The 12,583-nt window shown below is 35.3% G+C and overlaps 1 protein-coding gene across 1 annotated transcript; it reads left to right on the top strand.

Moving 5' to 3' along the window:
• The first annotated feature begins 210 nt into the window (after positions 1-210).
• On the top strand, positions 211-9,699 carry LOC122119874 (vomeronasal type-2 receptor 116-like). Its single transcript, XM_042693940.1, has 5 exons — positions 211-321; positions 1,442-2,248; positions 6,583-6,810; positions 7,768-7,891; positions 8,771-9,699. The coding sequence occupies exons 1-5, from the start codon at positions 226-228 to the stop codon at positions 9,697-9,699; spliced, it is 2,184 nt and encodes a 727-aa protein (XP_042549874.1). The 5' UTR covers positions 211-225.
• Positions 9,700-12,583: the final 2,884 nt, after the last annotated feature.

Here is a 12,583-nt window from a genome sequence, read left to right as displayed (position 1 = left end):
AATACTCCTCCTCAATTTCTATGCTCATTATGTAGGATCTTCAAGAACTATCAGTTTGTTTTGGCTTTGGTTTTTGCTATTGAGGAAATCAACAAGAATCCTTATCTTTTATATAACTTGACCCTGGGAGTTGATATCTATGATGTTGAATTCAGAGCTTGGACAATTTTTAAGAATCCCTTCATTTGGCTCTTTGGGGAATACAAGATTCCAAACTACTCTTGTATGAGAGACAGGAGGTCTATAGCAGTACTTACAGGACCATCAGGAATAACATCTGACCAGATTGGGACATTGCTGGGACTCTACAGATTTCCACAGGTGAGGGTGGGAGGTGTGGAAGGATATAAAATGTATAATTTGGTGCCATTTCAGGTGTTAAAAGAGAATGAAAGAGACTTGATTTATAAAACTATCAAATTTTTGATATTAAAGAGTAAGTGCTCAAGTGAGTTATATATATATACACACATATATATGCATATATATAGTCCAATGATTGAAAAAGTAGATGGAAGAGTTTAAACAGATAAATGCTAATTTATCATTCCAAGCTATATTAATAATTTTCTTTTTTAAATTAAGAAATGGAAAATGACTTTGCAGTGTGCAGATATGTTGAGCAGGGTATTGATGGCTCACACCTGTAATCCAGGCTACTCAGAATACTTATATCTCCAATTACCCAACAAAGAACACAAAGTTGATGTGTGACTCAAATGGTAGGGCACCAGTCTAGAGGGAAAAAAGCCAAGGAAGTTTAAGAGGCCATGAATTTGTATCCCTGTACTGGCATGCACATAAATACACACACACACACACACACACACACACACACACACACACACACACACACACACAGGGGAATATATATGTTGAATGAAGAAAGCATCAGAAAAAGAAAGGATAAATGTGTTCTCTCATATGTGAAAGTTAAATCTAAAATATGAACATGTAATGTGAAATAAATATGAAACATGCACATAGCCATTTACATACACACATGACCAATCTGACTAAAATATGGTGCATGTAGGAATGGAACACAATGATTTAACTTTTCTGATCTACTAACCGTATAAATAAAGAACACCAGAGAACTGAATTACACTTGTCTGACTAGAATAGATGTTAAGGGAAAAAAGGCAGATGAATAAAGAATGGATAGGTGGGATAAATAACTTAATATTCAATGTACACATGTGGAAATGGAATTACGAAAGTCAAGGAGTGGTTGGGGTTGGTCTAGATGGAAAATGTTGATAGAGATATTGGACAAGATCAACAGATATATAAAGAATAATTAAATGATACTTTCAAAAAAACTACAAAAAATGTATCTTCTACCTACTTCAACTGGTTCTTAACATACTTAAAGACTGAGATTGTGTTGCATGGCAACCTCCTCATTCAAGAAGAATCCAATTTTCTTTCCCTTTAGTTTACCTTTGGGCCTTTTGATCATGCCCTGAGTGACCATAACAAGTTTCCTGCTCTCTATCAGATGGTCCCACAGGACACATCAATAACCACGGCCATGGTCTCCTTACTGCTTCACTTCAGCTGGAGCTGGGTGGGACTGTTGACCTCACAGGATGAGAATGGTTCATGGTTTCTGGCTGAATTGAAAGAAGAGATGGCCAAAAACAGACTTTGTTTAGCCTATGAGGTTGTGATCTCAAGCCAATCCATGTCACATATATTCAAAGTCATGGCAGTTTACAATGAGATAAATAAGGCTTCAGCAAGTGTCCTCATCATATATGGTGATAAAGATTCACTAATATTTATAATAATGAGTCTTGAACGAATTTTAATACAAGGAAAAGTTTGTGTCATGAATTCAGAGTGGGATTTCACCATGAAAACGAGATATTTCATGCTAGGCTCATTGCATGTGCCTCTTATTTTTATACACCATCATGAGGATGTTTCTGGTTTCATAGATTTTGTCAAGGCAGTTAATCCTTCCAAATACCCAGAAGACTTTTTTCTTGCTTGGTTGTGGTTTCTGACTTTTAATTGCTCACATGCTGAGTCTGACTGTGTAACATGGGACAACTGTGCTCATGAAGCCTCTTTGAAATGGTTGCCTGGGCATATTTTTGACATGACTATGTCTGGACACAGTTACAATATATACAATGCTGTGTATGCTGTGGCCCAGGCTCTCCATGAGATGCTTCTTCATCAAACAGAAGTTCATATGATGGGAAATAGCAAAGGAGCACTGCCTTCCCCTGCACAGGTAATTTCTCCTTTTTTGGAGGGCACACACCATGAACAAAGGTTCTTCCTAGAGGTGTTTCTTATTGCAAAAATTTCAAAATTTCCAAATCTATGCATGCATTTTTGTACATATATATACAGACATTTATATAAGTGTTTTTATTCATAGGTCATTCATATCTTGGTTTCTGAAATTAATGAACACATATTTCAGGTTTTGAAGTAATTGTCTCAAAGGTGAAGGTTTTTCTTTGTATTAACAAAAACTATAGTAAGTACAAAATTGGATAAACATAGATTAATATTTAAAAACTAAATATTCTGTGTTCTTCAAAACCCTATGTAATACTTTATGTTTCAATGTCTGTGAGATACTCTAGATATGTGTGCCCATTCTCTAAAGAAAACAATGGGCCAGTAAGAAGTCTACAATATATTCCATGTTTCTATAATATTTTTGCCAGCCCAGTGCCTGGGCTATGACCCTGAGTCCTTTGGGCTCAAGGCTTTTGCTCAACCTCTTGAGCACAGCACTACTGACTTTTTCTGAATAGTTTATTGGAGAAAGGGCTCTCAGGGATTTTTCTTCCCAGGCTGGCTTTGAAGCATGATCCTCTAATCTGGGTCTCCTGAGTAGATAGTGATACATTCATGAGTCACCATCACTTTGCTTATGAAGTCATTTAATTACCAATAATTTCAATAGGTTCCTAGCTAGTATGTTAAAATTTGTAAATTCATTTTTTCTGTACAAGTTTCTTCAGTCATTGCAAGGATGATCTGCTGAACAGAATTGTCCATATTTTTCATAAGTGACTTAGTTTCATTGAACTTTTGGTTTTAAAATTTGGTAAGTCAAAATATAGACATTCATAAAAATAATGGTTGTGACAAACTGTCGCAAAATGTTTTTTTCTTGGAAAAAAATGCTCTTCTGTGAGAAGAATTCCAGAAAGATTATTTTTATTTCTTCATAGATTTTAAAATGTGGATGCTAAAGCCAAAATGCAAGGAGATATGACAAAGTAAATAGGACTCAAGAAACAAAAGACAACGATCCATTTTGTCTATCATTGCTAAATGACTCCATGTTCTTGAGCATATATATATATATATATATATATATATATGTATATATATATATATATATATATGCACACAATGGAGGGAATCTAGGAAGAGGATGCAGAATAAGTGGGAAACAGAAGAACATTCAACAAAGGGGCCCATCAGCTGCACTGAACATAGAAGAAAAAGAAATAAGCAACCCAAAGACAGAGATGGGAAGGGAGGAATGTGAGGGAAAGAGGGAACAGCTTACATTAAGCAAAAGGAAATAAATGTAAACATCATCTGATATGGAAAAAGTAATTGTATTTTCAAAGCTCATAGAATTCACAAACTTTATAGACAAAGATAATGACAATTTGCCTTGTGAAGGTTCAAATGTGTTTGTGATTTTAACCAAGTATCACTATTCCACAATACTGTGAAATATGTGAAATTTATGTAATCACCTAATCTCAATTTAAAAAAAAGAAAAGAAAAAAAAGTGAGAGAAGGCTTGGGTTAGGAGCGATGGGTGACAATGTTGTCAGGCACTTTGCGTTCAGATACAGTTTTGTAGAATCAGAAATTCTTTGTACAACTACTTAAAGATAATAATGAAAATGTTGAAAAAGGACATCAAGAGAAGTTTTTAGTTTTATGGTCTAGTTTGTGGGGATTATGCAAGATACAATGTACAAATCTGGAAATCAACAGCATTTAAACAAAAACTATTGTATTTATAGAATTGATGCAAGATTTCAAGTCAGCCCCAATTTCAGAATGTAAAACAGTGCAGTTATATTTTTGCTATAATAATGCAAGTTGTAAATAAGAAAATCATTGAATTCACAGAAAACAAAAACAACCTACCACCAAGTGGGATAAAGACTTAAACAGAGACTCCTCTGGAGAAGAAATTAAAATAGCCAATGGACACATGAAGAAGTGATGAACATCTCTGGACACAAAAGAAATGCAAATGAAAACAAAACTGAGATTCCACCTCACTCCAGAAAAACACAAAAAAATTACAAAGTCAAAATGTAGACATTCATAAAAATAGTGGTTGTGGAAAGCTGTAGAAAAATGGTTTCTCTTGAAAAAACTTCCATCTACTCCTATTTTGAGTGAAAAGAATACTTTATTTCTCTGCAGAGAAGTTTCTCTTTAAGTCTTTAGCCCACTTATTTATTGTGCAGTTGTTTCTTTGAGAATTTCTTATTGAGGATTTAATTTTTTTGAGTTCCAGGTATATTTTAGATTAAGACCCTTGTCTGTTGTAGCTATGTCCTTTGCCATGCAGAACCTCTGCAATTTCATTCAATCCCATTTGTCCAACCTTTCTTTGATTTGTTGTGTTTCTGGGTCTCTTTTAAGAAAATTTTGGCCTTTGCCAAGGAGACCTAGGGCTTCTCCTTTTGCATCCTGTAGTGTTTTCAGAGTGTCTGCTTTGATGCCCAGGTCTTTAATCCATTTGTAGTTGATTCTGGTGCAGGGTGATATATAAGGATCTAGCTTTAGTTTTCTACAAGTAGTTAACCAATTCTACCAGCACCATTTACTGAAGAGGCTGTCTTTCTTCCATTCTATTTTTTTTTTAGCTCCTTTATCAAAGATTAGATGGCTATAGGTCTGTAGGTTCATTTCTGGAATTTCAATTCAATTCCATTGGTCCTGAGGTCTGTTCATGTGCCAGAACCAAGCTGTTTTGATTACTATGGCTTTGTAGTAGATTTTGAAATTTGGTATTGATATTCCTCCAGCACTGTTCTTTCTGTTGAGGATCGTTTTTGCTATTTGGGGTCTTTTATTGTTCCATATATATTTTTGGATTGGCTCTTCTATTTTCTTGAAGAATGAGGTTGGAATATTGATAGGTATCACAATGAATTTGTAGATAGCCTTGAGAAGTATTGCCATTTTCACGATATTGATCCTACCAATCCAGGAGCATGGGAGGGTTTTCCAGTTTCTAAGTTCTGTTTTGATTTCCATTTTCAGGATTTTAAAGTTTTCATCATAGAGGTCATTCACTTTTTGGTTAAATCCTAAGTATTTTATTTTTTGTGGGACTATTACGAATGAAGTTGCTTTCCTGATAGACATAGCATTTCCTGAAGAAATACTCAACATCCTTAGCTATAAAAGAAAAGCAAATCAAAACAACATTGAGATACCACTTCACTTCAGTTAGAATGGCTATAATCTAGAACTCAAATAAAAACAGGTTCTGGAGGAGATGTGGACAGAAAGGAACTCTATTGCATTGTTGATGGGAGTGTAATCTTGTTCAACCACGTTGGAAAATAGTATTCAGGTTTCTCAAAAGACTCCACATAGTGCTCTCCTATGACTCAGCAATCCCACTTTTGGGTATTTACCCATATGACCACAAACAAGACCATACTAAAGCTACCAGCACAATTATGTTTATCGCAGCATTATTTACCATAGCTAAGATATGGAACCAACCCAGATGCCCCTCAGTAGGTGAATGGATCCAGAAAATGTGGTATATATACACAATGGAATTCTATGCCTCCCTCAGAAAGAATGACATTGCCCCATTTGTTAGGAAATGGAAAGACTTGTAAAAAATTATATTAAGTGAAGTAAGCCAGGTGCAAGGAAACATAGGTCCCATGGTTTCTCTTATTTGCAATAACTAATATGTCTGAGTCAAGCAGAAAAGGTCAGATAAGTTGATGTTAGGTGAAATGAACCCCAAGAGAGCATTCAAATGTTTTTTTTATTTCTTATAATTGTTTCTAACATTTATAAGTTGATTTCTTTGTTGCTTCATATGTCCCTTCCCCACGGTAAAACCCCTGTTTTCACTGTATTAATGTTGGTATACTTTGTGGAGGGGAAGGAAAAAAAAGTTGTATAAATAGGGATACATGTGGACCCACTGTAACAATGAGATGTGAAAGATGTTATGTGAAGGACGAACTTTACAACTTTGGCAAGGAGGAGGGGGATGAGTGGGTGGGGCCAGGGGCAGGGGAGATGGGAAGGGGAAACAATGGAGGAGGCAACAATGCTTGATAACAAATGTACTCATTACTTTGCCCATGTAATTGTAACCCCTCTGTACAGTATTTTCACAATAAAAAAAGAATACATTATTTTCCAGAAAGGTTATTTCTAATCTTCCAAAGATTTTCTTCTGGGATGCTTCAGTAGTGTCTCTTCTATTGTTGTTTTCAAAACCTGAGAACAAAAACAATCAAGATCTTTCTTACTTCATGGTTTCTCTCTTAACTCTGGGATATACTTCACCATAAGATGTCTCTCTTTTAGCTGCACCTTTTCCTGAACAACAACCAGTTTTACAATCCTGCTGAAAATCACATTATTTGGGATGAGAAAAGGAAATTGGAGCCAGAGTATGACATTCTGAATATTTGGAACTTTCCAGAAGGTCTTGAACTTGCAGTGAAAATAGGAAAGTTTTCTCCATATGCTCTACATGGCAATCAACTGTCTTTATCTGAAGATATGGTAGAGTGGGCCATAGGAACTACAGAGGTAGGTTGGATCTATCCCTAATAATTTTTAAGGACACACCAATCAGCAAAAGTCTCTCTTTAAATGTATACATGACTGAGGATCACCAACTTTCTCCCATAATCGTAGCTACTCAGATAGTGGAGATCTGAATACCATGGTTTAAAGTCAGCCCAAACAGGAAAATCAGTGAGACTGTTAACTCATTTAACCATTAACAGTCTGAAAGTTAGCTATGTTTCCAGTACTAGAGTGCTAAACTTGAGCAAAGAAGCTCAAATCTGGTTCCCAGATCTTGAGTTATAACCCAAAGATCAACACTAAAACAATTAAATATGTTTATAAATGTTGAATTAGAATATTGTCATAAGATATAAATTATATTTTTCTCAGTGGGTTTCTAACACTGTGATAAAGTACCTGCTGAGTTGCTTTACAGGATTGAAAGGTTTCTTTTGCTCCCTTCTATGGAGATTGATTCAATGGTTAATTGGCATGCTACTTAACCATCTTTGGAGAAAGGAGTCCTTGAAGACACCTGTGAGAATATTACCACCTCATGACCACTGGAAAATGAAGATGAAGATACCATAGGCCTGAGGTTCACACAACACTATATAAAGGCTGTCTTCCTTTTTTTCTTCTCCATATCTCAGATGAATACGAGGCAAGATATGACATGATCTCAAGGGAATTCCATAGGGCTGTACACTAGCAATTACTTTTTATTTTTTACTACTGCTTCCACCTTTTAAAGATTCCATAATTTGCAATAATTCAACAGACTAGAAGTCAAGGTTGTAACACATAAGCCTTTATGAATATGGAATATGAACTCTACAACAGAATTCAATTAGTTGATTGCCCATACCTGCATAGAAACCTTTTCTTTAGTAATCCATTTATTAAAACAATGGGTTTTGTGAAGGGTTAGGTAGACATCTGAACAGTTACTGACACATCCATGATTTTCCTCAGACTCCTTACTCTATCTGCAGTGAGAGTTGTGGTCCTGGATTCAGGAAATCTCCTCAGGAGGAAAAGGCTACCTGTTGCTTTGATTGTACCCCTTGCCCAGAGAATGAGATTGCTAATGGCACAGGTAATTCTTTGACTTGTTAAGAAATTCTTCTTCCTACCCTAGTTGTCCTCAACCCAAACAAATCCATGCAAAAGTTGAATGTTTGGATTACAGAGCCCCTCTTCCTTTTCTCTATTAATAAATTAATTTTGACAAATGTTTGCATTGTTAATTGTAATATAGTAGATCATGGCTTTGAATTCAACATGTGGTAATATTTTCTTATCTATTGCAATAAAATTACCTCCAAGAATCCTTCTTATCACTAATCATTAGGACAAGTATACATTCTAACATGAAATTAAACATAAGAGTTATTAATGATGGTGTTCATCTTAACCCACACAAAAAGATGTATCTTGCATATCATTTCTCAGTGCCCAGAACTCTTCTTAGCACAGGACAAGGGCTCAGAAAGCTGGCTTCACTTTAGGAAGTGAGCATGACCATCGAGTGTCCAAGAGTGGACACTGTGCAGTTTCACAGGTGAGTAAGCGAGACAAACATAATGAAATAAATTCAAGGATAAGATGCCATAGGGTAAAATTAATGTTTTATAGAAACATGTAGTAAATCCTAATCTGTATACTACAATTTTAATACGATTGCACAATTTAATGAGAGGGAGAAAAATGTTGAAAATTTTACTTCAAATATTACAATAATCCAACTCTTACATTACCAATACCTGTAAAAATCAATGAAGAAAAAAGTTGAATAAAATGCTTGCATAAAGAAAAAGATGGAAATAGGAAGTGGTTATGGTTGAAAAAATAATAATTTTTTATAATAGTAAATGCTGACATCTTAGGAATACCACCCAAGTGAACAATTTCCTAAATTCTTTGAAGAAAAAGAAGTTCACAACAAGAACTAATGGTAGTTTACACTTCTCACCAGATATGGAGCATTGTGTGAAGTGTCCAGATCATCAGTATGCCAACACACAGAGAAACCAGTGCCTCCTGAAAACTGCAAGTTTCCTGGCTTTTGAAGATCCCTTGGGCATAGCTCTGGCATGCATGGCTCTTTGCTTCTCTATACTAACTGTTGTTGTTCTTGGAGTGTTTGTGAAACACAAAGACAGTGCCATTGTCAAGGCCAATAACCGGACTCTCAGCTACATCTTGCTCATCTCCCTCATTTTCTGTTTCCTCTGTTCCTTGCTCTTTCTTGGCCATCCCAACCCAGTCACCTGTATCCTACAGCAGATGACATTTGGAATTTTGTTTACTGTGGCTGTTTCCACAGTGTTGGCCAAAACTGTGACTGTGGTTTTGGCCTTTAAAGCCACTTCCCCAGGGAGAATGATGAGGTGGCTGCTGGTATCTGGGGCTCCTAACTTCATCATTCCCATCTGCACCCTCATCCAGGTGATGCTTTGTGCACTCTGGATGGGAACCTCTCCTCCCTTTATTGACACAGATGCACACACTGAACATGGTCACATCATCATTCTGTGCAACAAGGGCTCCCTCACTGCCTTTTACTGTGTCCTGGGATACCTGAGCTCCCTGGCCCTGGCCAGTTTCACTGTAGCTTTTCTGGCCAGAAACCTGCCTGACACCTTCAATGAAGCCAAGTTCCTCACCTTCAGCATGCTGGTGTTCTGCAGTGTGTGGCTCACCTTCCTGCCTGTCTACCACAGTGCCAAGGGGAAGGTCATGGTGGCTGTGGAGGTCTTCTCCATCTTGGCGTCTGGGGCAGGGCTCCTTGGCTGCATTTTTGCCCCAAAGTGCTACATCATCTTCTTAATGCCAAATAAAAATTCTCTACATGGTTTCAGAGATAAAAGGCATTGTAGGAGAAATATGCATGCTTATGATTAAACTCAGAGGTTTGATTAGTATATAGAAGGTCTGCTCTAAATCTACAGCAATTATCTCTTCTTATAGTAGTTTATATTATGGAAAATTTATTGTGCATTTTCCTTGTAGTGGTTGTCACAAGTGATGATGATCACCATTTAAACTCTAATTAAGTTTCTATATTTTTAGTTCCTCTGATTTAATCTGTGCTTAATCCTATCATCCCCTCTTCTTAATGTCTTTTCACTATTGTCTTTTTCAATAACTTTTCTCATTTTTATGCATATTAACTTCAGTCTGCACAACACCATGTTGCAGAGTCCTCAAATCCATTTCATTAATACTTTCCTCTTCACAAATTTACATCTTTTAGTATCATCGTTGGAGATTGTTTTGCTCAATACTTGTTTATTTCTACTCACACCTTCTCCTTTTGAAATTATCCTGAGTCTTTTTTGTGGGACCATTCTCTTTATCCCGATCTCTCTTTCTCTTTGTCTCTCACCATCTCCTTCTCTGTCTTCCTCTCCCTTTCACACTGCTTTCCTCATTTAACGTAGGAATGACTTGTATATGTTACAGAAAATACACTTTGATTTAAGAATACAATGTATAGGATTTTTTTGAATTTTCTCCTGATTAAAGTCTGTAATGCATAATGGTATCCCCCTTGAAACATGGATATACTTTTTATTTTATCATTGACTAATCACTCTTTATTAATTTGAAACAAAGAATTTTAAATATTAAGTATATAGATAAGATTATTTCTTATATTGTGATCACTTCTGAAAATCTCTTAACTTGAACATTTTCATTTGTCACATTTCAAAACTGTTAACTTGATAAGGAAAGCATTACTTATTATTTCAAATACATTCTCTTAATAGGTTCTACACTACTTTTACAGAACCACATATTTAAAACTTATGGACACAGTTGTCATCATTTCTTGCTTCTTCTAGTGTTCATTACATGTTTCTTCTGATATTAACTAAATCCTTTTATGCGTGCTTGAACTCAGTGCCTATACTGCCCCTTACCTTTTTCACTCAAGCCTTCTTTACCGCTTGAACCACAGTTCCATTGGTCTCCTTTTGGTCACTTATTGGAAATAAGAGTCTTCATATACTTTCCTGCCCAGGCTGACGTGGAACCTCATCTCATGTTTACATTTCTAATAAATAAATGGCTTTGTAACTTACAATAACTTCTATAAATTAAATTTTAGTTGAAAATATAACAATGTATAGGTGAAAAATTCTTTTGTGCATGTTCTTTTGCTGAAGGCATGTTATTTAACAAAGTGTAAATAATTTCCAACTTCTTCACTATGGTAATCAAGATATAATCAAAAGACTCATCAGTTTCTATTGAGTTTGTCTATCTCTCTTATTTATTGAAGGAATTTCAAAATAGAGTTGACTTTATATTATTGAGTAAAATACTGATTGCTCATTGTATGATGTAAAATATTTGGTATAGTATGTAATTTCATTGATTTTGCATAACATTTATACCCCTTGCTAGTTTTTCTTATGATTTCAGAAAACTTGTAAAGGCTATTTCCCTTTAAATGAAAGAATGTAAACATGGTTGGATTGATGTGTTGAAGCGAGATTGGATAGATGGGAGACAAGGAAAAAGTAAATGGCATATAAAGAAAAAGTTCATGGATAAATAGATAGAAAAAAGGCAAGAATATGGGAATAAGAAAAATGTAGCCATATAAATTTTTACATCACTATAAAACTTTATTCATAAACAATGGACTGGAAATTGCCCTTGAGTCATGGTTTACTGATCTTCCTTTGTGGGGGCAGGAGGGGGGTGAAAGAAGGAAGGAGATGTATGTGTGGGTATGATATTGAGAATCAAAGGCCATATATTTTTATGAGTTTAGTAGCTTTTAAAATATTTTAGAAATATTAGGGATTTCATATCCATGAATGAAAATAAAATCATTGAGGTCATTAATATCATTTACATGTATAGAGGAAATAAAATATAATGGATACTCTATGTGCCCATATAAAACTAACAAAATGAAACCCATATTAAACATATACACTAGTAAAACTTTAAAGTAACACAAAAATTTAAATTTGAAAATCATAGAGTTGGAAAAATAGCATCTCTCTTGTCTATTTGGAACAAATTACTTTTTAATCCACTAAAGTAAAAGAAATGCAAGATGAACCCAAAGTTAATTTCATATATACCTTCAATGTTGGCTTTATAAAAATAAATACCTAAGACTCAAAACATAACAAAAGATCAGTAATGACATCTACAGTGAAAAGCAAAGCTACAAAATAGGAAATTTGGTAAGAACCAGAAAATGGAAGACATCCTGTGTTCAGAGTTTGACAGAATTAAAATTGTGAAAGTGGCTATATTTCCAAAAAGCACACTATAGATCTGATGTTATTCCACTGAAAAATACAGTGCACTTGTTTGAAGGAATACAAAAATTAATACTAAGACAAAAACCAATGGTGAACTCTAATAACCCTTGTTGAGAATCAGAACAGTCTTGTCTTAATCCAGACTGAAAATAAAAAGTTGATGGGATATTTTACATGAGCGGAGTGACAGATGTTTGTCATCTCAGCTCTATAAGATGTGGAGACTGAGGAAATTAAAAGTTCCAGTGCAATCCACACAGGTGGATGTTAGTCACAACAGAGGTGCATACCTGTAACCACAGCTGAGATAGGAATGTATAAAAGGATTGACAAAAAATCTTCACAGCTAGGAAGTGAAAATTTATCACAAAATTACAGAGTGAGCTAGGTGTTGAGATCTGAGCATTGCAGTTCAAATCTAGCTGGGTTTTGAGATCTGAGCACTGCAGTTCAAATCTAGCCTAGACAGGAAAGGCCTTGAGCTTCTTATCTCTTAA

This window comes from Dipodomys spectabilis, unplaced genomic scaffold (genome assembly GCF_019054845.1).
Source record: "Dipodomys spectabilis isolate Male_0828 unplaced genomic scaffold, ASM1905484v1 ptg000173l, whole genome shotgun sequence".
Classification (NCBI taxonomy): domain Eukaryota; kingdom Metazoa; phylum Chordata; class Mammalia; order Rodentia; family Heteromyidae; genus Dipodomys; species Dipodomys spectabilis.
This window is presented reverse-complemented; position numbering and strand designations above follow the sequence as displayed.

Excerpts from the sequence above, each read along its gene's own strand:
- LOC122119874 (XM_042693940.1), top strand. The coding sequence starts at position 226 with ATGAGAGACAGGAGGTCTATAGCAGTACTTACAGGACCATCAGGAATA. Across the intron at positions 322-1,441 it reads GACTCTACAGATTTCCACAG|TTTACCTTTGGGCCTTTTGA; the intron begins GTGAGGGTGGGA and ends CTTTCCCTTTAG. Across the intron at positions 7,892-8,770 it reads TGAGATTGCTAATGGCACAG|ATATGGAGCATTGTGTGAAG; the intron begins GTAATTCTTTGA and ends ACTTCTCACCAG.